General features: G+C 45.9%; 1 protein-coding gene across 4 annotated transcripts in view; it reads left to right on the forward strand.

The window, feature by feature from the left end:
• Positions 1–3,539: 3,539 nt before the first annotated feature.
• Positions 3,540–24,634, forward strand: part of LOC137320977 (sorting nexin-24) — a 246,321-nt gene continuing 225,226 nt past the window's right edge. The window contains exons 1-2 of one of the 4 annotated variants that reach the window (XM_067983033.1): positions 3,735–3,821; positions 21,280–21,433. In XM_067983033.1, the coding sequence (XP_067839134.1) occupies positions 21,431–21,433 (3 nt within the window). In that variant the 5' untranslated portion in view covers positions 3,735–3,821; positions 21,280–21,430. Of the gene's footprint in view, positions 3,822–21,279; positions 21,434–24,634 lie in introns of all 4 variants that reach the window. The other 3 variants (XM_067983031.1, XM_067983030.1, XM_067983032.1) reach the window with 3 other exon arrangements.

A 24,634-nucleotide genomic window follows, 5' to 3' on the forward strand; every position in this document is an offset into this window, starting at 1 on the left:
ATGCGCCCAGTGTAATCAGGGTGTTCCGCACGCAATCGCAGCCTAATTGAAGGCACATACCTTTGCTTCCGGGTTTCGCGCTGGAAAGCTGCGCAGCGGGCGAATTGCGCATGTGCAGCATAGGCTGTCAGCTGGAGGAGCCCTATTTAAAGGGGCAGTCCTCCACTGACTGATGCTGCAGAAAATAGGCAAAATTACAGCATGGATCAGCCCGGGGGAAGGCTGCTCCCAGGTTTAATGATGCCTCACTCCAGGTCTTATTGGATGGGGTGAGGAGGAGGTGGAGGACAGAGATCTTCTCCCTGGCGGGCGGGAGGAAGTGGCCTGCCTCTGCCACCAAGAAGGCCTGGCTCAAGGTGGCAGAGGAGGTCACCAGCACCACCAACATATCGTGCACCTGCATACAGTGCAGGAGGCGCTTCAATGACCTAAGTAGGTCAGCCGAAGTGAGTACACTTACTCGTTCCCCTACACTCCGTCTGCCACATCACTGCCCCCACCCCACATCTCCTTCTGCATGGCCAACACTACTCTATCACATCACTCCTCACACCCACTCAAAGCTCATCCTCATCTTACCTGCACTTACTCACCTCGCCAGTACTCATCCCACCACTACCACTCAACCCAATCCTCATAAAATCTCATGGCTCTATCTCATACTCACCCTCTCATGCATCTCTTTCACGGTCAGCCTCACTCAACCTGCCACTACCTGTGCTGCAGCCACAGGGCATGCATCACATATGTGCAGTGGGAAGCGTAAGGCAAACGTGTCGTGAGCATGAAGGGGATGCACAGGGGTGTTTGAGGGTTTGTCCTGGTTTTTACTTATATTTGATTTCTGATCAACTCACATTACATATTATATTGTCACCACTACTGCCACGTCTTTGCGAATCTTGTCTGGTTTGTGCAATAATGCCCTTTCCTGAGGATCACTATGAAGACCCACAACTGATGCGACTCATTGTGTCACTGCAGAGTGGGTGTAGGTGTATTTGCAGGGCTCTTCTGTGCAGACGACTGAGAGATGTCGGCGATGTCCCCAGTGGCACCCTGGAAGGATGCGAAGGAGAAGTTGTTGAGGGCAGTGGTGACTTTGACAGCGACAGGTAAGAAGATGGCGCTCGGGCCAGCCGGGAGCAGCTTGGCATGAAGGAGGTTGCAGATGTCCACGTCTACATGTCGAGTGACTCTGAGCCTCCATGTGTACTGCTGCTCAGAGAGGTCCAGGAAGCTGAGCCTCTGTCTGTAGACCCTGTGGCGAGGGTAGTGCCCTCTGCGATGCATCTCTCTCTGCGGTTGCCCTCCTTCCTGCTGTGCAGGTGGATGTGTCACAGCACTGTGTTGTGGAGCTCCACGTGTCAGAGGTGGACGGTGTGGCCGGCGAGGCTGGTGATGCTATTCGTCCTCCGAAGAGGTCATGACTGCAGCTACGGCGGCCCCCATCCAGAAGATGTACGTTTGAGGGGGTCCGCAAGGTAGGTAAATGTGTCTGCACACCGGGGTAAGTGTGCAAGTTTGTGAATTTTATTGTTAGGAGGAGGGTGGTGGAGGGCAAACTTTGTCCAAAGTGACAGAGTGGCCTCCTGCAATGAGTGAGGGTCTCCCCCGCCCCCCCCCACCTGTCAAATGGACCTTTGCAGCTGCCACAGGCTGATGGCTGCAACACGTCCATTTCACCTGGGAGTGTTTCCCTCAGTACAGTAAACAGTTGCAGTTGACTTGAAAATCCCACCCCTCCTGAAATATCAGGTCAATCAGTTCTGTAAACAACCTGAAGTACCTAGTTAATTACTTTAAGTGGCACCCCGCCGGCTTTAATTGCCGGTGGGAGTCCCACATGCGGGGGCTGCGCGCGCATGTAAGCGCGTCTGTGGGAAACCCGGAAGTGGGCGGATTGGAGCCAGGCTCCGGACCCCCCCCCCCCCGGAATCCCCGATTTTCGGAACCCCCCCCACCACGAACGCACCCGCTCAGGGGTGCGAAAATCGAGCCCATTATGTTAGATGTGTAATATGATTTTTTTTTAAATGTTCATATTGTGTAACAGTTATAGAACTGTACAACACAATCAGAGCCCATTTGGCCCATCACACTTACGCTAGGGCTCACAAAGAGCTACCACTTAGTTCTATTTCCCTGCCCTTTCCCACACTCTTATCATTTTTCGTTCAAATATTAATCCACTTCCCTTTTAAAAGCTATTATACATTCTGCATCCACCATTGTTCCTGTTAGGATATTCCATGTCCTAACAACCCTTAGCATAACAAAATCTTCTAACCTCCCCCTTCATTCTTTTGGTGATGATCTTAAATGTATGTCTCTAGTTACTGTCTCACTGACCAGTGGAAATAGTTTTACCTGTGTATCAAAACCATTCATAATTTTGAACAGCTCTATCAGATCTCCTCTTAACCTTCTCTTTTCTAATGGAAAGACCTCCAGCTTGTCTAGTCTGTCCTCATAACTAAAGTCTCTCATAAGAGTTGAGTTTATTATTCAACTTTTCAGAAATGAATAAAAATGACAAATTGTGATCACTATGATTAGCACAGTGATACTGCACATTTGAACATATATATGTGACACCATGAAATGTTGGGATACAGAATGGTTACCCATATGCTGAGTTACCAATCTCAACGATGTTGCTACAGCAAGACAGCAAGCAAAAATCATGTACAGGGAGGGTACAACGTCAGAGGATGAGTTGTCACAGGCTTCCCTTACACACTTTGTGGCGGGCAGCTCAAGATCAGAGGTAGACACAGGAACAGGTCACACAGTTCTCCTCGTGGTTGTAGGAGTGCCAGAGAAAATAGAATGGGACAAAAAAGGGGGAAAGAAATTCGTACATTATCTTCCCATTTAGGAAAATAAGGCTATTAAAATGATTTTAATAAGCAGCAGGGGTGCTGGGAGCAAAGGCAAAGTAATGAATTGTCATATTTTAGGTCAAGCCTCAGAATCTATGAGAAGCTTGCATCTACTTTAACCTGGAGTATTCATTTTGCTCTTGAAAACAAATGAACAATCCTGACCAATAGCATTTCCAACAATACAGTACTCCCTCAGTACTGAACTGTCACGCTAGATTATGTGCTCAAATCCTGCAAGGGGTTTGAGGTTGAACCCATACCTCACTCAGAGGCATAAGTGGTACCAACTAAGCCAAGCTGATATTTGAAATAGTGTTATGGATTTACTTTCTCTGTGTAGTTCACTATGTTACATACCTATCTCAGGTGCCCTCTTAGTAGTTTGTACAGTGCAGTTTTAGCAGCACACCCTCGTAATTGTATCCGGCTGCTCAGCATTTTTTTTGCTTTATTGATTGCTGCTGCTTGGTGCCTACTCCTACTTTGTCCTACACTGGAGCTCAACCTTTGATTTGTGCTTTTCAAATTAAGAATAAATTTGAAGCTGAAGTGAGACCAACTCTTCAACCTCCCCAAACTATTGCACAACGCAATGGAACTCCGCCAGAGTCGCAGCATTCCAATCCCGGGATCACGTGACGCGGCGGAGCGCTCACGTGGCTTTTTTTTTACAAATGGCTTTTGGTTTGCACTGAGAATTTCTGTGCTGATCCAGGCGGGAAGAAGCTCCCGACAGAGAGAGAGAGAGAGAGAGCGAGCAGCCCGTCCTCTCGCATACGCTGCTTTAAAAAAAAGTGGCAGTCGAGGCTCTTTATTTTGGTCAAGTAATTCTTATCCTGCGGCTGGAAGGTCCTCAGCACCATGGACCACATGATAGAAGTGTCCATTCCGTCCTTCAGATACGAAGAGAGCGATCTCGAGAGAGGATACACGGTAAGGACAGGCGCGCCCTTACGAGGCCGCCGCATAGTTGCCTACATCACTGAAAGGTGGCAACGGGGCTTCCTCTTCCCGTGTTTCATCTCGCACCTGCAAATACACAAACCTCAATCATACACGTCTGTCAGTGGGCTTACAAACATAATTGTAAACAATTTTACAACACCAAGTTATAGTCCAGCAATTTTATTTTAAATTCACAAGCTTTCGGAGGCTTCCTCCTTCGTCAGGTGAACGATGTGAAAAATCTGACGAAGGAGGAAGCCTCCGAAAGCTTGTGAATTTAAAATAAAATTGCTGGACTATAACTTGGTGTTGTAAAATTGTTTACAATTGTCAACCCCAGTCCATCACCGGCATCTCCACATCATGACTTACAAACATAGGCAGGACCCAGACACAGGGGAGGATGGCATTGTGGGATTTGCTACTAAGCATTGGCACTGAGTTGTGCTAAGTGTTAGATGCTATTTAACTCAGTCACACAGAAGTCTTGCACTTTTTGGACCAGCTCTTATCCAGTTGCCCTAGCGAGCACTCTTCACTGATTATATGAAACAGTTGTAAACAATTTTACAACACCAAGTTATAGTCCAGCAATTTTATTTTAAATTCACAAGCTTTCGGAGATTTTCTCCTTCCTCAGGTAAATGTTTCAAGATCTCCTTGAAGCCTACGCATTTATACATATTGAATAATACATGGTGTTTACAGACTGCCTCTGCAACTGCCCGTTGCCAAGGCAATCACCGTGTTCAGACAGAGAGGTGTCATCTGCAGAACCCCCGAATACACATTCAACAAAAAAACAAACAGGGAAAAAAAACAGAGAAAAAAAAGAGAAAAAAAACAGAGAGAGAGGCAGAAACATCCGGAAGGCAGAGAGAGCCAGCAAATGACCCATTATATTAAAAACAGATAACATTTGTTCGCTGGTGGGGTAACGTGTAGCGTGACATGAACCCAAGATCCCGGTTGAGGCCGTCCTCATGGGTGCGGAACTTGGCTATCAATTTCTGCTCGACGATTTTGCGTTGTCGTGTGTCTCGAAGGCCGCCTTGGAGTACGCTTACCCGAAGGTCGGTGGATGAATGTCCATGACTGCTGAAGTGTTCCCCGACTGGGAGGGAACCCTCCTGTTTGGCGATTGTTGCGCGGTGTCCGTTCATCCGTTGTCGCAGCGTCTGCATGGTCTCGCCAATGTACCATGCTCTGGGGCATCCTTTCCTGCAACGTATGAGGTAGACAACGTTGGCCGAGTCACAGGAGTATGAACCATGCACCTGGTGGGTGGTGTCATCTCGTGTGATGGTGGTATCTGTGTCGATGATCTGGCATGTCTTGCAGAGGTTACCGTGGCAGGGTTGTGTGACGTCGTGGACGCTGTTCTCTTGAAAGCTGGGTAGTTTGCTGCGAACGATGGTCTGTTTGAGGTTGGGTGGCTGTTTAAAGGCGAGTAGTGGAGGTGTGGGGATGGCCATAGCGAGGTGTTTGTCCTCATTGATGACATGTTGAAGGCTGCGGAGAACATGGCGTAGTTTCTCCGCTCCGGGGAAGTACTGGACGACAAAGGGTACTCTGTTGGTTGCGTCCCGTGTTAGTCTCCTGAGGAGGTCTATGCGATTTTTTGCTGTGGCCCGTCGGAACTGTCGATCGATGAGTCGAGCGTCATATCCCGTTCTTACTAGGGCGTCTTTCAGCGTCTGTAGGTGTCCATCGCGTTCCTCCTCGTCTGAGCAGACCCTGTGTATTCGCAGGGCCTGTCCATAGGGGATGGCCTCTTTGACGTGGTTAGGGTGGAAGCTGGAAAAGTGGAGCATCGTGAGGTTGTCCGTGGGCTTGCGGTAGAGTGAGGTGCTGAGGTGCCCGTCTTTGATGGAGATTCGTGTGTCCAAGAAAGAAACTGATTCTGAGGAGTAGTCCATGGTGAGCTTGATGGTGGGATGGAACTTGTTGATGTTATCGTGTAGTCTCTTTAGTGATTCCTTGCCGTGGGTCCATAGAAAGAAAATGTCGTCGATGTATCTGGTGTATAGTGTTGGTTGGAGGTCTTGTGCAGTGAAGAAGTCCTGCTCGAACTTGTGCATGAAAATGTTGGCGTATTGGGGTGCGAATTTGGTCCCCATGGCTGTTCCGTGTGTTTGGGTAAAGAACTGGTTATCGAAGGTGAAGACATTGTGATCCAGGATGAAGCGGATGAGTTGTAGGATGGCTTCCGGAGATTGGCTGTTGTTGGTGTTGAGTATTGATGCTGTCGCAGCGATGCCGTCATCGTGGGGGATACTGGTGTATAGTGCCGAGACGTCCATCGTGGTGAGAAGTGTTCCTGGTTCAACTGGTCCGTGGGTACTGAGTTTTTGTAGGAAGTCTGTAGTGTCGCGACAGAAGCTGGGGGTTCCCTGTACGATGGGTTTCAGGATGCCCTCGATGTATCCAGAGAGGTTCTCACACAGGGTTCCGTTGCCTGATACGATGGGACGTCCGGGTGTGTTGGCTTTGTGTATCTTTGGGAGGCAGTAGAAGTCTCCCACGCGGGGATTACGTGGGATGAGAATGCGTAGGATGCTTTGAAGGTCTGGATCGAAGGTCTTGATCAGTTTGTTGAGCTGGTGGGTGTGTTCTTTGGTCGGATCTGCGGGTAACCGTCTGTAGTGTTCCTGGTTGTCCAGTTGTCGGTATGCTTCTTTGCAATAGTCTGTTCTGTTCTGTATGACTATGGCTCCTCCTTTGTCCGCTGGTTTGATGACGATGTTGCGGTTGGTCTTGAGAGCGTTGATGGCGTTGCGTTGTGCTCGGGTGACATTCTGGACTGTCTTCTGAGTGCGGCTGATGAATCTGGCATTGACGCATTTCCTGACAGCTTGAGCATACATGTCCAGCTGAGGGCAGCGACCCTCCGGAGGAGTCCAGTTTGACTCTTTCCTCTTCGGTTGCTGTACCGCGGATCCCTCTGTCTGCTGTTCCGGATCGTCGATTGTCTCATTGGGTTCGCTGCTGAAATCTTGGGGTTTGTGGTAGAATTCCCGGAGCCTCATTCTCCTGATGAATTCCTCTGTGTCCGCCGCGAGACTAGTGGGGTCCATTTTGGTAGTGGGGCAGAAATTGAGCCCTCGGCTGAGAACTTCGATTTCGTCTGGTTGAAGGGTGTGGTCGGATAAATTGACAATAGACTTCCCTGTGGTTGCAACCGTGGTACCAGGGGAAGCTTGGTCGTTGCTGGTGGTGATGCCGAGTTTCTCAAGCTTCCTGCTCTTGGTTTTCATGTAGGCAGCGTAGTTCCGTTGCCTCGTCTGTTTGGCGGTATAACGTAGCTGGTCTGCTGTGTCCTGAGTACAGGTTGAGAGTATGGACTCTATCTTGGTTTCGAGGTTGTGGCGTCTGCTGTAGAGTTGGTGTATGAGATGGTTGCGGAGTGTGCGAGAGGTACGGCGGCAGAGTCTCTCAGCGTAATCCGAGTTGTATGTGGACTTGAGTGGGTTCGTGATCTGGAGTCCTTTCGGGATCTTGTCTGCTTTCTTGCAGCTCTGTAAAAACTTGATGTCTGTGTCTAAATGCGCGATCTTCTTGGATATCCTTTCCACTGTGAGCCGGCAGTTTGTGGTGTCGATGGTAGTCATGATGTGGAGATGCCGGTGATGGACTGGGGTTGACAATTGTAAACAATTTTACAACACCAAGTTATAGTCCAGCAATTTTATTTTAAATTCACAAGCTTTCGGAGATTTTCTCCTTCCTCAGGTAAATGTTTCAAGATCTCCTTGAAGCCTACGCATTTATACATATTGAATAATACATGGTGTTTACAGACTGCCTCTGCAACTGCCCGTTGCCAAGGCAATCACCGTGTTCAGACAGAGAGGTGTCATCTGCAGAACCCCCGAATACACATTCAACAAAAAAACAAACAGGGAAAAAAAACAGAGAAAAAAAAGAGAAAAAAAACAGAGAGAGAGGCAGAAACATCCGGAAGGCAGAGAGAGCCAGCAAATGACCCATTATATTAAAAACAGATAACATTTGTTCGCTGGTGGGGTAACGTGTAGCGTGACATGAACCCAAGATCCCGGTTGAGGCCGTCCTCATGGGTGCGGAACTTGGCTATCAATTTCTGCTCGACGATTTTGCGTTGTCGTGTGTCTCGAAGGCCGCCTTGGAGTACGCTTACCCGAAGGTCGGTGGATGAATGTCCATGACTGCTGAAGTGTTCCCCGACTGGGAGGGAACCCTCCTGTTTGGCGATTGTTGCGCGGTGTCCGTTCATCCGTTGTCGCAGCGTCTGCATGGTCTCGCCAATGTACCATGCTCTGGGGCATCCTTTCCTGCAACGTATGAGGTAGACAACGTTGGCCGAGTCACAGGAGTATGAACCATGCACCTGGTGGGTGGTGTCATCTCGTGTGATGGTGGTATCTGTGTCGATGATCTGGCATGTCTTGCAGAGGTTACCGTGGCAGGGTTGTGTGACGTCGTGGACGCTGTTCTCTTGAAAGCTGGGTAGTTTGCTGCGAACGATGGTCTGTTTGAGGTTGGGTGGCTGTTTAAAGGCGAGTAGTGGAGGTGTGGGGATGGCCATAGCGAGGTGTTTGTCCTCATTGATGACATGTTGAAGGCTGCGGAGAACATGGCGTAGTTTCTCCGCTCCGGGGAAGTACTGGACGACAAAGGGTACTCTGTTGGTTGCGTCCCGTGTTAGTCTCCTGAGGAGGTCTATGCGATTTTTTGCTGTGGCCCGTCGGAACTGTCGATCGATGAGTCGAGCGTCATATCCCGTTCTTACTAGGGCGTCTTTCAGCGTCTGTAGGTGTCCATCGCGTTCCTCCTCGTCTGAGCAGACCCTGTGTATTCGCAGGGCCTGTCCATAGGGGATGGCCTCTTTGACGTGGTTAGGGTGGAAGCTGGAAAAGTGGAGCATCGTGAGGTTGTCCGTGGGCTTGCGGTAGAGTGAGGTGCTGAGGTGCCCGTCTTTGATGGAGATTCGTGTGTCCAAGAAAGAAACTGATTCTGAGGAGTAGTCCATGGTGAGCTTGATGGTGGGATGGAACTTGTTGATGTTATCGTGTAGTCTCTTTAGTGATTCCTTGCCGTGGGTCCATAGAAAGAAAATGTCGTCGATGTATCTGGTGTATAGTGTTGGTTGGAGGTCTTGTGCAGTGAAGAAGTCCTGCTCGAACTTGTGCATGAAAATGTTGGCGTATTGGGGTGCGAATTTGGTCCCCATGGCTGTTCCGTGTGTTTGGGTAAAGAACTGGTTATCGAAGGTGAAGACATTGTGATCCAGGATGAAGCGGATGAGTTGTAGGATGGCTTCCGGAGATTGGCTGTTGTTGGTGTTGAGTATTGATGCTGTCGCAGCGATGCCGTCATCGTGGGGGATACTGGTGTATAGTGCCGAGACGTCCATCGTGGTGAGAAGTGTTCCTGGTTCAACTGGTCCGTGGGTACTGAGTTTTTGTAGGAAGTCTGTAGTGTCGCGACAGAAGCTGGGGGTTCCCTGTACGATGGGTTTCAGGATGCCCTCGATGTATCCAGAGAGGTTCTCACACAGGGTTCCGTTGCCTGATACGATGGGACGTCCGGGTGTGTTGGCTTTGTGTATCTTTGGGAGGCAGTAGAAGTCTCCCACGCGGGGATTACGTGGGATGAGAATGCGTAGGATGCTTTGAAGGTCTGGATCGAAGGTCTTGATCAGTTTGTTGAGCTGGTGGGTGTGTTCTTTGGTCGGATCTGCGGGTAACCGTCTGTAGTGTTCCTGGTTGTCCAGTTGTCGGTATGCTTCTTTGCAATAGTCTGTTCTGTTCTGTATGACTATGGCTCCTCCTTTGTCCGCTGGTTTGATGACGATGTTGCGGTTGGTCTTGAGAGCGTTGATGGCGTTGCGTTGTGCTCGGGTGACATTCTGGACTGTCTTCTGAGTGCGGCTGATGAATCTGGCATTGACGCATTTCCTGACAGCTTGAGCATACATGTCCAGCTGAGGGCAGCGACCCTCCGGAGGAGTCCAGTTTGACTCTTTCCTCTTCGGTTGCTGTACCGCGGATCCCTCTGTCTGCTGTTCCGGATCGTCGATTGTCTCATTGGGTTCGCTGCTGAAATCTTGGGGTTTGTGGTAGAATTCCCGGAGCCTCATTCTCCTGATGAATTCCTCTGTGTCCGCCGCGAGACTAGTGGGGTCCATTTTGGTAGTGGGGCAGAAATTGAGCCCTCGGCTGAGAACTTCGATTTCGTCTGGTTGAAGGGTGTGGTCGGATAAATTGACAATAGACTTCCCTGTGGTTGCAACCGTGGTACCAGGGGAAGCTTCCCCTGGTACCACGGTTCCAGGGGAAGCTATGGTACCCTGGTACCATAGCTTCCCCTGGAACCGTGGTACCAGGGGAAGCTATGAAACAGGGCTGCATTTATGCTCTGTTATTTTGTACCAAAACTTGCTACTGCGGACAAAAGTTAGGTTTACCACATTTTTGATCTGGTGACTGTAGGTCACGTAAATATATTAGCCTTACTCTAAACTATAAATCAGATTTGCAATAACCAAGCGACATGGTGTGATTTCAAGACAGTGCAGGGAAAAGAGACTCTTGTTTTGTCAATTTGGATTGGAAACTCCACTCCCTCCGCCCCTTCCCCTGTAATTTACAGCATTGTAGGTCAAGTATCAACGAAATCACTTGGCCACAGTAAACTGATTCACTTTTGTTTACTGAAATTAAGTCACCCTATTCAAAACATGAGCACCTACCTGAACGTTCTCACTTTCTCCCCATTCAGAATCCAACGAAAAGCTTTTTATATCATTGAATCTGTCAAAGACACGAGAATAGTGCACAGCAATATCTTTTACAAATTTACAAAGCCACCTCCAAATAAGCTTGTATCAGTTTTGTGGAACAGCAAAACCAGTTCAAAACATTACCTTTTTGCGGGGGGGGGGGGGGGAGTGGGGGTTAGAGGCTGTGTAACAAAACATCAGTAATATAAACATCTCAAAAAGCCACAGAATGTAGTGTTATCACTAGGATTCTCAGTAAAGCATGATGAGGAATTTACATACTATGCCACATGAACTGTGGAAAAATATGTAGCAATATAATTAAAGATTTTACCCTTCCATACTTGAGTTGTGATTAGATAGTGTATTTCAATTATATAACTAAGGTGAAGTACTAGTAGTTACAGATCTATAACTGGTGATGAATTAGGAATATCATACAAGAAGCACATGATACAATATTAAAGCATAGTAGATTAGGTGGAGTTTTTTGTTCCTGTAGTCTGCTACCAAGCATTCTCCCTTTTTCATAGTGAGTGTGCTTGAGATCACTTGGTGTGTAGTGAAATGCCAGGCGTCAGCAGAGAGGTTTCCAGAATTTGAAGTTGTGATGTCTGTAGTAATGTCCCTCCCAATGAATTAGGCATATATTTATTTTATTGACTAATACACTGTATACATTTAAAGAATGTCCTTATCACATGACCATCCTTGTATAGTTTATATCAGTTTTGTCGTCAGCAAAACCAGTATATAAGACAAGTGCAGTTACTGAGGTGGAAAATTGTGGTGAATAGGATGCATGCCTCTTTTTCTGCTGGTGGAGTTACAAACCTCTTATAACAGAAGCTTCTTAATTCCACCAGTGAAGATTGTGATAGTTTTTCCTGGAAGATGGCCACAATATAAGACACAATGAATTGAGTAAATGGATTTGAGGTATAAATCAGCCATGATCTGATTGAACATTCGTATGTCATTGCGAAGTATGAGTAATGTGACCACGTCAATTTTTAGGTTATTCCAATACAATGCCACAGATCTACTGCTACAGATTCTTGCTCAGTGCAGTCCGTTATTGCTCACCACAACACTCCTCAGGCAGCTTTCATGTCACTATGATCACAATTTTAAAAAAATACCAAAAAAAGTGAACTTTGGCCCTGTGTATATATAATATTTATATATAGCAGCTTATTACTGGTCTCTAAAATATATATTTGAAAAGTGTAATATTTCCCAGTAGCCTACAATAAAATAGTACAGAATAGCATTTCAGTTCATATCGCATGATTCCATTCCAAAAGCTTGTTTTTCCCCCCTCAGTGTTTACAATAATGTTAAATACAAGCAATCAACACAAACATAGAATACATCCACCAACATAAATCCAATTGCTAGGTATGCAATTATGTAGGTATTGATGTGTCCAGGGATTTGTCTTGGGACCTCTCGGGAGTAATTTAAACATTTGTTGAAGATACCAAAGTGGGGGATGCAACAGCAATAGTAAAAGCAAAGAATGAGAGTGACTGCAAGAGGACATAGACAGGCTATGGGGGTGGCTATATATGTGGCAAATGCGATTCAGTGTAGATAAATGTAAAGTAGTACATTTTAGGTAAAAAGATCAAAGAATGGCATTTAACGGTATTGTAAGATTCTTAGTGGGGCTTGAGAGGGATCCAGAAGTGCAGTTATGTCGATCTTTAAAGCAGGATTGTGGATGGAAAAAGTCTTTTTTTTTAAAAAGGCAGATGTGATTCTGGGTTTTATACAAAAACATAGTGATTACAAATCTGCACAAGACATTGGCTAGAACACAGTTGGAGTACGATGTGTGGTTTTAGGCACTCCATTATATGATATTGGAGCCATGGAAAATGAGCAATGTATGTTCACAGTGTTGACCGGAGATCACCGGTTATGGTTATTGGCTTAGTACAAAGAGAAGAGTCAATTCTCTCTTAACTCTCAATTCACTTTATTCACGCCGTTAGATCATATACATATAGCTTATACGTCTGGTTAGATATAGACATGCAGTTTACACCGGGTTATACAGTTTTATACCCAAACTAAGATCTAAACTCCGAGTGGCCACAGAATATAAAGGATAATACCCGCAAAGGAGAGCTGACGCTGGCCAGGTGTTCCGTTCTCTCTCTCTTTCGACGTCGTCTCTACGTCCTGGGTCTTCCACTTCCGCGATGGTTGGTTTCCGGAGTCTTCGCTCTGGCTCCACGCCCCAGATCCTTCATTCTTATTCCAAATCTTATCTCTTCAAGCTGTGCTGTCTCTCTCCCTTTGGTTTAGGCCTGCTCGCTTTTGCCTGTGTCTTCTCCTCATTGGCTCTGTCCCTAGGACTTAGGTAGCATTACCTCATTACTCCTTTTCTAAATAAGGACTTGTCTTATCACATCTCCTTTGTCTTTCACAAAACTTAGCTAATTCAAACTGGTTCCAGCCAGCTCAGGCCAGCGAGTGAACTCAGGTTACTTCAGTTCAAAAGTTGTTCTTGTCAGTGAGTGTCAGCAGCTGACGTCTCAGGTTACTTTCTGCAGCCCCTGGCCAACAACAGGGTAAAGATGATGAGAGACTTGGAAAAACTAGCACTGCATTCACTGGAGCAAAGAAAGGTTAAGGGGAGAATCTAATAAAACTGTTTGAAGTTTTGAAAGGGTTTGAGAGGATAAGTAGTGAATCGATAATGAGGGCATAAATTTAGGATTAGTACTAAAAGCATAAAGGAGGAGGTTAGAAGATATTTTCATGCATGGAGTTACTAAACCTGAGTCAAATGTGGCATTTAAGAGGGAATTGGATAAGCACTTGCGAAAAATATTAAAGGGTGCCAGAAAACAGCAGGGCAATGAGATTAAACTAGATAGCTCTGATGTGGACTGCACACAGGTAGGATGGACCAAATGATCTAACGTGCTGAAATTTCTGTTATTAAATAATAAACTCCATACATTTTATATATTTAAAGTAACACAAATTGGAACAAGTTTCGAAGGTGCAACAAATTATGGGATAATAAAGCCACTCAGTTTGACATCATCTACACTTTTTTTTGTATTTGGTCTTCGTACGTGGGTGATGCCAGCAAGGTCTCATTTATTGCTAAGAACCTTATTAAAGTTAGTTTTTGTTGCTGATTTTAAAAACCTATTTTTTTTATTCTTGGGTGTTTTATTCATAAACTGGGGAATGGAGGGCAAAAAATCAGGTAAATGTGGAGAAAATTAATGAAATGATGTTTTTATTTTGAATATCACTAAACCTCATGAGAACAAACAGGATTAACAAGGCACAGTTAAACTAAATGACAAGCCACAATTATTTACACAATTCACAAACACCACTTCTATGACAGATCGATAAGTTCAGTTTTTAAGGCACTCTTTAGATCCCCTGTCATTCTATATACCTCATCCACTGATCAACTTTTTGATTGGTCATACTTCAGCTGGTGGTGATCTCCAAGGATACACTTTGCCTCTACTCTCAGCTGCTTTACCTCAGCATAAGCAATAAGAGAGTAGCTTGTTAAACAATATCAACAAACAAACTCGCCTCCAGAATGTGGCTCTGAAAGTCAGTCCTGGAATGCGCATGTATTGCGTTAGTGACATCATTAAGTGATGGCGTATGCATGCAATGCAATCCTTGTATTTAATGATCTTACCAGTGTGACATGCATCCATCTTGGAATCCACAAGGAGCAGGAGAATTTGGGCTTTTAAAAAGTAAAAAATTGGGACATTGCCTGTGGAAATTGGTTTTAAAAATTATTTTAAAGGCCTTATTGCTAATCCCTTGTTTCTCTGAGAAGGTAGCAGTGGGCATTCTCCTTAAACCATTGCAGTTCTTGTGCTGATGGTGCTCCCATTATGGTGTCCTGTAGGGAATTCCAGCATTTTGACCCAGTGAAATTGTTTGCTAAGTAATTAGACTTTGTTTGCATAAAATAGACTGTTTGCTGTGAGTCCTGCCTTAAGTCCCGCCCCACCTCCAACTCATTGGCTGACACAGTGGTGTCAATAGACATTCTGGTGAAATTGAAGAAATGAATGATCTATGTCCAAGTCGGGTTGTTGTGTGACTTGGAGAGGAACCTGGAGATGATAATGTTCCTATGACATTGCTGCTCTTGTCCTTCTTTGCAGTAGAGGTCTTGGGGCTGGGAGGTTCTTTTGAAGTAAACTTGGTGAGTTGCTGCAATGCATCCTGTACCTATGGCAGCCACAGTATGTAGGTGGCAGAGGAGATGGATACTGAGCCTTGGCTAAGTGGTGGTACTCTCATCTCTGAGTCAGAAGGTTATGGGTTCAAGCCCCACTCCAGAGACTTGAGCACAAAATCTTGGCTGATACTCCAGGACAGTACTGAAGGAGTCCTGCACTGTAGGAGGGGCCATCTTTCGGGTGAGACATTAAACCGATTCCCTGTCTGCCCCCTCAGTTGGATGTAAAAGATACCATGGCACTATTCCAAAGAAGAGCAGGGGAGCTCTTCCCGGTGTCCTGGCTAATATTTATCCCTCAACCAACACTATTAAAACAGATTATCTGGTCATTATCACATTGCTGTTTATGGAACCTTGTTGTGTGCAGATTGGCTGCTGCATTTCCTACAAAAGTACTTAATTGGCTGTAAAGTGCTTTGGGATGTCCTGAAGCTGTGAAAGCTGCTATATAAATGCAAGTCTTTCTTTAATGTCAGGTGCTGATCAAGCAAAATACTGTTTGTAGAAAGTGCCTTGTAACAGTCCAGAACCTGTATTCTTCTGTAAAATGATAAAGAATTTAGTTGAGCATAAAGTACACATTTTGTTTTTGTGGTTTACAATGCTACTTGAGCCCTTAACGTATTACTGCATTTTTCATCGCTCCCAGGTGTGTGCATATGCAGGTGTTTATTGATTTGTGTGTGTATATGTGTGTGTGTATAATATATACACTGCCCCCCAACCATTCACTTGCTGCTGTGCTGTTGCTGTACATCAGAAGTAACCCTGAGATGACCCAGAAAAGGCTGAGACCCCTCCCAGAACGCTCCATTCTTCTGATTCTGGCATCCTGTGTAATTTCCCCTCCCTTTGACCTGTCATTGTCAGCCATGCCTCTACTCCTTTAAAGCCCTCTTTTTAAAATCTACCTCTTTCACCAAGCTTTCAGTCGCCCTTCCTAATATCTCCTCCTTTGGCTTTGCATCCATTTTTGCTTAATTATGCTTCTGTGAAGTGTTTTGCGCTGTTTTTCATATTAAAGGCACTATATAAATGCAAGTTGTGGTGGAAAGATATATTAAAGGAACAAATGGCGGCAGAGATAGGGGGTCAGATCTGACAGTGAGGTGAGAACAGATTAGGGGCAGAAAGACAAATCATTAGAGAGCCAGAAGTCAACTGAGTAGAAACCTATAGGGAAAGAGACTCTCCACAACCGCATACACACTTTTGGCCGCGCCTGCCATTTGCTTTGGTGCCATTCCCACCACCTCACCTTTGCATGCCCGGAATCCCTGGTGGTGACTCAACTTCTACCCTTTTCATTTACTGCCTGATGACCTGACCATTGGATTTCCCAACCGGAGGTCCCTGTTTGTTGCTGACTCAACCCTGACCCCTCACTGAGTACTGACCTGACCTGACTTTGCTAGGAGTGCTCTTTCCAAAACTTTCCTTTCTTCTATGTAGGACCAGGACTAGGAGAGATCAACAACATTGTACTGTTTTTTTTAAAAAGGGAGAAATGGATAGACCGAGTAATTACAGGCCAGTCAGTCTAACCTCGGTGGTGGGCAAATTATTGGAAAAAATTCTGAGGGACCGTATCAATCGTCATTTAGAAAGGCACAGATTAATCAAGGACAGTCAGCATGGATTTGTTAAGGGAAGATTGTGTCTGACTAACTTAATTGAATTTTTTGAGGAGGTAACAAGGAGGGTCGATGAGGGTGGCATGTTTGATGTAGCCTACATGGATTTTAGAAAGGCTTTTGACAAGATCACACATGGCAGACTGGTCAAAAAAGTAAAAGCCCATGGGATCCAAGGGAAAGTGGCAAGTTAGATCCAAAATTGGCTCAGTGGCAGGAAGCAAAAGGTAATGGTCGACGGGTATTTTTATGACTGGAAGGCTGTTTCCAGTGGGGTTCCACAGGGCTCAGTACTAGGTCCCTTGCTTTTTGTGGTATATATCAATGATTTAGACTTAAATGTAGGGGGCATGATTAAGAAGTTTGCAGATGATGGAAAAATTGACTGTGTGGTTGATAGTGAGGAGGGAAGCTATGGACTGGTCAGGTGGGCAGAAAAGTGGCAAATGAAATTCAATCTGGAGCAGTGTGAGGTAATGCATTTGGGGACAGCAAACAAGGCAAGGGAATACACAATAAATGGTAGGATACTGAGAAGTGGAGAGGACCAGAGGGACCTTGGAGTGCATGTCCACAGATCCCTGAAGGTAGCAGGACAGGTAGATAAGGTGGTTAAAAAGGCATACGGGATACTTTATTAGCCAAGGCATAGAATATAAGAGCAGGGAGATTATGCTAGAACTGTGGTCACCAGAACTATATAGTTCTGGTCACCACATTACAGGAAAGATGTGATTGCACTTGAGAGGGTACAGAGGAGATTTACAAGGATGTTGCCAGGACTGGAGAATTTTAGCTATGAGGATAGATTGGATAGGCTGGGGCTGTTTTCTTTGGAAGAAAGGAGGCTGAGGGGAGATTTAATTGAACTGTATAAAATTATGAGGGGCCTAGATAGTGAATAGGAAGGACCTATTTCCCTTAGCAGAGAGGTCAATAATCAGGGGGCATAGATTTTAAAGTGATTGGTCGGAGGATTAGAGGGGAAGTTGAGGAGAAATTATTTCACCCAGGGTGGGGGGGGGGGGGTCTGGAACTCATTGCAGAAACCCTCATTACATTTAAAGGGTACTTGGATGTGTACTTGAGGTGCCGTAACCTACAAGGCTGGAAGGTGGGATTAAGCTGGATGGCTCTTTTTCAGCTGGCACAGACACGATGGGCCAAAGGGCCTTCTTCTGCACTGTAAATTTCTTGGCCCTGATAATAACTCTGAGGCGGGAAGAGAGCGGGGCAGGGTGAGGATTTGCATACGGATAACCCGGAAGTAAGGGTTTTCCACAGGTCCTGTTGACTTTAATGGCAGGACCTGTTTTAAATATTTTCAACAGGTTTCCCACCCGCCAGCCAGCCAGCTTGACCGGCTGGTTGGCTGTCGGGCTGGAAAGCAGTTGGGGAGCGGATCGGAGTTAAGTCCAATAACTTGGGTGGGGTCAGACATTGGTCGCGAGGGTGGGGGTGGGGGGGTCAGACATCGCCGGGGTGGGGGGCAGGTTGGCCGAACGCAGGGGGTAAACAGGGAAGCTTGAGGAACCAGGGGCAAACAGTCCTACTCCTCCTGGCCCACAAGCATTGTAAAGGCACTTATCTGATGGATCTGGACCTTCCGCCTCCTTTCATCTACCGGGTTTACCGAGCCTGCAGGTGGTTAAAAATAAAACTTCAGTTAAAATGGAGGCCCGCCTTCTGAGAGCGTGTTGGTCGCCCGACCCACCTTCCATAAAACTGGAAATGGGTGTGTTGGAGGCAGGTTGGGGGCTGGTTGCCCACTTTATTATTTTTAACCCTCCCCCCGCCCCCCCCCCCCCACCCGCCTGCCCCTCCACCACCCACCATGGGGGGGGTTAAAATTCTCCCCTTTGGATGAGTGCACGTAGACTGGCTGGCCTCCTCTCCACCAGCCTCCATAGATTTTAGCTCATCCAAAATTCTGCTGCCCGTATTCTATCCCGCACAAAGTTCCACTCACCCATCACCCCTGTCCTTGCTGATGTCCTTTGGCTCCCAGTCCCCCAACATCTCCAACTTAAAATTCTGATTCTCATCTCTCCTCCCTCCCTATCTCTTTAACGTTCCCAATCCCTACAACCCTTCCCAGAACTCTCCCTTCTTACGCCTCTGCCTTCTAGTGTAATTTCCCCTCCCTTCGGCCTGCTGTTGGAGGTTGTGCCTTCAGCTATCTAGGCTGTATACTCCAAAATTCAGTTTCTAAACCTTTCTGCCTCTCCATCTCCCTCTTCTCCTTTAAGCCCATCCTTTAAAACCCACCTCTTTGACCAAGCTTTTAGTCACCCCATCTAATATCTCCTTCTTTGTCTGTGTCCATTTTTGTCTGATTACGCTTCTGTGAAGTGCTTTGGGATGTTTTCCATGTTAAAGGTGCTATATAAATACAAGTTATTGTAGAGCGATAAATGCAGGGAACACATGAGGACAGAGATAGGAGATCAGATCTAATAGATTGGGGGCACAAAGACACGTCATTAGAGAGACTGAAATCAGCTGACTAGAAATATATGGGGAAAGATACACACACACACACACACACACACACACACACATAGAATAATGAACTTATGACGAGAGATACAGGGAACAGAGTGGCTCACTGACATGGTGAGAAGAGATTTAGGAACATAGAAACTTTACTGAAGAGAGATGAGATGGGGAGAATCACAAGTTATAGGGATAGAAGGGAGCAAAGGACTCTGTGAGCAATGGCACAGGAGATCTACTAATATCTATATTTAGCAACATGTCCAGGTCAGTGAAAAGGATTACTGTTTATAAGTGAGAATATAATCAGATTGAGTACCTCAAAAGTGGCCCCGAGGCAACCCAGAAAAACCTGAGACTGAGTTAAACCTGCAATTCTGATAACCACCATATATCTTGAGCTGTGCATTTATCAGGTAAAGCATGTAGACATTGAAGTACACAGGTAGTACTGAGGCCCTGGGACCTTTGAATGGAACTTTGGAGAGATGCTGCAAGTTTGTTGTCTTCAAACTATTTGTGTGATCTTAACCAGAGTGAACCCTGCCCCTGAGAGTAGCCATTGTGTAATAAATACTATGTACTCAGGGTTAAGGTTATTTGTTCAAGATAACGGCAAGGTCACGTATGTATTTGGTGGATTAACGCAATGTATATTTTGTATATGCTTACAGTTTTTTTGTGATTTATGATGCCAATAATCATATCTCTTCGATCAGTAGTATAGTGATAAAATTGTTTGTTATTGCCTCCTAATTTTGATAGTAATAGATAATTGTGTACATTGTGCTGATGTCTGTTGTTTACCCTCACTTCTGGGGACTGTTGTTTGAATAAAGCCCATGAAAAGGAGATGGACAGTTCCCCCTCTCCCCCTATCATTGTTGTCTATTAATAATCAGTAAGAGTTCTGGAAATATATATGTATGTTTAATAATAAGTAGACACAAATATTAGTCCAAATTAAGTAACTCATTCATGAGATCTTGGGTTTTGGGTGGTGTTCTGCCATGATATCCTAATGACTGAACTGAAATTGTGAGAAACTATGCTGATGATTCTGTAATGTCAAACCATGGAAGTATCTAACATCAGAATTCTCCCCACCCGCCCCCATACTTTAATCTATATATTGAGACTGAGGATATTTTGGAGAATCTCCTTGTATTTGACTTCTACGATCTGATATTTTGTGGCATCTCATGAATTAATGAATAGCTAAATTAAATGGCTAGTCTTCAAGTAATACGTAAGCACAAATCAAAAATGTTGATTACTGAGCAAAGTAATCAATGACTGCTGGTGAGTATTTATTGATTATATGGAATGTCTGTTGTGTGAAAAGTGATCAGACAATTTTTCACCTGACTTGGCTGCCAGAGGGGCTGCTGTTTTGGCAGAGATACAGTACAACTGCATCATATATCAGAAATACATCATAACTAATACTGCTATGATGCAGTAATGCTGAGTTACTTTTTAGGACTTCGCTAGATTTGGTTCTCTATGCAGGAACTAAGTAAAACTAAAGTCATGGTAAAGGTTCTGCACATGTCAGAATATGTGCATATTTGAACACCTCAAAAAATTGAATGCTCAAAGGATTAAATTTTCCAAAGCTCAGCCAAAATTCAAGATAAGACAATTATAGGGAATGTTTCTTTTTTGAATCCTTAGCATGCATTATCTGCATCAAACATTCTGAGTGAGCTTCCAGCTGCACCTATATGCCATTTTTCACAACAGTTGTTGCTTGTGGCCACTCAGTATAGAACTGTTTTAGAAGTTGCTTTGTACATTTGGCTTCATTTTCTTCCTAGTAAAACTGTGCCATTTGTAGTGCAGGGCAATTTACCAACAAATGAAATTTGGGAATGACTCGCTAACATGTTTCCTGTGCTGAATTGCTTAAATCTGGTGAAGTAACGATATAAAAAGATAAGTAACTTTAAAAGCATACTTCCTGTTGCTTCATATTTAAATTGCTCAATATAGGAGCCACTGCACTGAGTGATTTCTAAAATTGCTTCAGTTGGGAAAAGCTCCAAGAACATGGATGCAGTGCAGGAAGAAGTTCAATGATCTGACACAAGTTGGCATATCCTACCAACTGCACCACTAGCCTCATCTACTGGTCAATTCACTACACCCCCATCACCCAACTACCAACAATCAGTACTCAATCCTTCAATTCATATGCTTTACCTCACCCTCACACACTGGCAGCTATTCAATCATAACAGCCACATCACCCAAACGTCTTGCAGGACACTGACTCACACACTTCCTGCTTTCTTGCAGGAGAAGGTGGCGCATAACGGGAGGCAGCAATGAACAACTGGAGGAGGATGAGCACACCTGCACGTTTTAATCCCCTTGGAGGAGACAGTGCTGGCCATCATGGGAAGGGGCATTACTGAGGCCATGGTCACTGGCGGAACTGGAGGGATCGATGGTGAGGGTTTCTACATACCTAATCCTCTCTTCCCACTTCTCCCTTATCCCACAATCTCTTCTGACTCACAAGCTGTAGATGGTGTAAGCACCCACTTCTTACTTTCTCCACACCTCTCACCACAACCCAACCCTTGTCCCTTTTTCATTTCAAAAATCCAAGAACTGGGACCTTCCCCATCAGAGGAGGAAGAAGACAGTGGTGATGATGACACTGTCATTCAAACTTACACCAGCAGCCACCAACTCAGAGACTGACACTGCGTGTACCTTAGAAGCTAGGATAGAGGAAGGATCTGCACGTGGTGAGACAGGGTGGGGTGGGGGCGGAACGGATAGCACAGATACCAGTTTGCCGGAGGGCGAGGTTGCTTACTAGTTCTGCTGCAGATGATGACTTTGATGGCCAAGGCTACAGAAGAAGGCTGATGGGTGTACACAGCCAAATGCTTTGTGCACTGGAAAGCCTGCCAGAAATCCTGCACATAATGTCAAGGAGCACGGAAGAGTCCAGCTCCAACTTGGCACAGGGCTTTGCGCAGAGCTTGGAGCCCATCCTTTCCAACATGGAACGAGCGGTCACTTCCATCAGCGCATCTGTGGAACCCAGCATGATACAGCATCTGATGACTGATGCCACAGCTTCCATCAAAGGTCTGACTACTGCCTTGGAAGCTGAGATTGCTGCCATTGCGACTCTGGGTGCCACTGTTGAAAGGGGCTTCCAGGGCATCACACCAGTCCAGCAATCTGTTTTCTGACAGATCACCAGGATTGCTGAGGCGCCGCCCCGGGAGAGTGGCGGTGGCTCCGTGGAAGATGAACCTGCTGTCCTCTCTCAGGATGACAGCATTCCTGCTCCCACCCCTGCCGCTTTACCAGTACCCTTGCTGTTTCCTGTCAGCCAGCCAGCCAAGGCCGAGATGGTGCAGTCTGAAGCCGGGTCCTCTCGGCCCAGAGCTGCTCGAGGTCGTCCTCCGAGACCATCTGCAGTCTCCTCAATTGAATGTCAGCAGACATCCACCTCCCATGCGTCAGCCACTGGGAAAGCACCTTGTAGGAGCACTAGGAAAGGTAAAGACACACAAAGGACAGGCAGTAAGGGAATGCACAAGGCTGAATAGTTTGAATTTGTATGCATTATTTAATGAGTGACTTTATAAATGTGGACTTGAATTTGCATTTGATGGTTTTTATTTCTGTGACGAGCTGAGGGAGGAAGCAATGTGTAATCATAGAGAGGACGATTTGATGGTCATGAGAGAGAGGAAAGGTAAGGAGTGTGGGACTGTTGGTGAATGGGGAGGTGTAGTTGACGTTACTGGTGTCGCTCATTAATAATCAGATCACACAGCCCTCGCAGAAAGAGCCTGTCTACATTGTTGCCTCCCTCTTGCTCCTCCTTCTCTTGCTCAGGTTCTCGCCTGATAGGCAGTGGCAAAGGCTGTTCCCTCATAATAGCCAGGTTGTGCAACATAGTATATACTATCATAAATCTTGATACCCGCTCAGCCGGTTACTGCAGGGCTCCTCCAGAGGGGTCCAGGCAGAGGAAGCTTTGCTTGAGGACACCGATGCTATGCTCTTTGATGTTCCTTATGGTAGTATGGCTCTCATTGTAGGCCTGCTGTGCATGTTTGCGTGAGTTCCTAAACTGAGTCATGAGCCATGCCATGAGGGGATAACCCTTGTCGTCCAGTAGCCAACCTTTGACTTGCCGTGCTGGTTCAAATACAGGTGGAACAGAGGACTGCCGCAGAATTAATGAATCATGATTTCTGCCAGGATAGTAGGCATTCACCTGCATGATTTGCTGCCTGTGATCGCACACCAGCTGCACATTGAGGGAGTGGACTCCCTTTCTGTCGATGAATATGTCCGAGTTCAGACAGTGCGTGCAGTCAGTGGCACCCTGCACCAAGTTGAAGCCTGTTATCTGTGCAAAACCTCGTGCTCGCTCCTCCTGCTTGTCTTTGACAAGAGGAAATGCGATGAATGTGTTTCTCATTGTATAGAGAGCCTTATACTACAGTACACTGCAAACTGTGAGATGTTAGTTGTATTTCCAGCAGCAGCAGCAGCCTGAAAGGAGCCAGAGGCATAAAAATTAAGAGCCACGGTTACCTTGACAGCCACAGGCAATGCTGTCCCTGTCCCGCTTTGAGGCTGCAGTTGTGGCTGCAGCAGTTGACAAATTTCAGTCACGACCTCTTTTGTGAACTGAAGACGTCTAATGCACTGCTGATCACTGAAGTTGAGGTAAGAGAATTGCTCCCTGAAGGCCCTCCGTGGATATGGCCTCCTGCTGAGTTCCCTGCACTGCCTCCTCCTCCTCCTCCTCCCTCTTCTAGTAGCTTATCCTGCTCTGCATGGTCTCCACTCACTCATGTTCAAATCCCAGAGGAAGCCCTACCAGGTCACCCATGTCTGGAAGCAACTTTTTTCAGCACAATATTTTAAATGCCACAAAGTACTGCAAGACCAGCCAGACCACTTCCTGTAGAATATTGAAACTTTAGCCAAGTATAGGAAACCTCCAAAAACACACACAAATTGCACCAGCAGCCAGAATAAATAATCCAGCAACTAACCTGTAAGTACTTAATGATCCCTTTAAATAGCGCTGGTGGGGGTCCTTCATGCCGTTTAGCATTGTGTTCAGCTGTGCGAGTTTGGCTGGAGCGTCTAGTTGCAAAATGAGAGCGGTATCTTCAAAGCAGCGTTGCACATTGATTCGTGTTATCATCTCCTTGCTCTGCATGCTATTGGCGGTCGTTAGATGTGATCGTGCAAACCCCAAGATGGCATCCTGCGTACTTCCTGTTGGAAGTGTGCATCTCGGACCATATTTTCAATTCTTAGGTGGCCACGTAGCGCCTAAAAAAAAAACTGACGCTACATGGCCCAATTTAACTCCCTGTATGTTTCTATTACTCCAGAGTACTGAACATACAAGATAATTGTAATTTATGTAAATTTCTGGCTTTTTTAAAATTCATGTTTGTAGATTGTTCTGGAATAGTGTCCTGGGTTAGATCTGTTCAGCGGTTATCTTCAAGTTCACTGCAATATTTCTTTCAGCAACTAGGAACATAGGAACAGGAGTAGGCCATTCAGCCCCACGTGCCTGCTCAGCCATTTGATAAGATCATGGCTGATCTGTGATCTAGCTCCATATACCTGCCTTTGGCCCATATCCCTT

The sequence above is a fragment of the Heptranchias perlo genome, chromosome 4 (assembly GCF_035084215.1).
Source record: "Heptranchias perlo isolate sHepPer1 chromosome 4, sHepPer1.hap1, whole genome shotgun sequence".
Classification (NCBI taxonomy): domain Eukaryota; kingdom Metazoa; phylum Chordata; class Chondrichthyes; order Hexanchiformes; family Hexanchidae; genus Heptranchias; species Heptranchias perlo.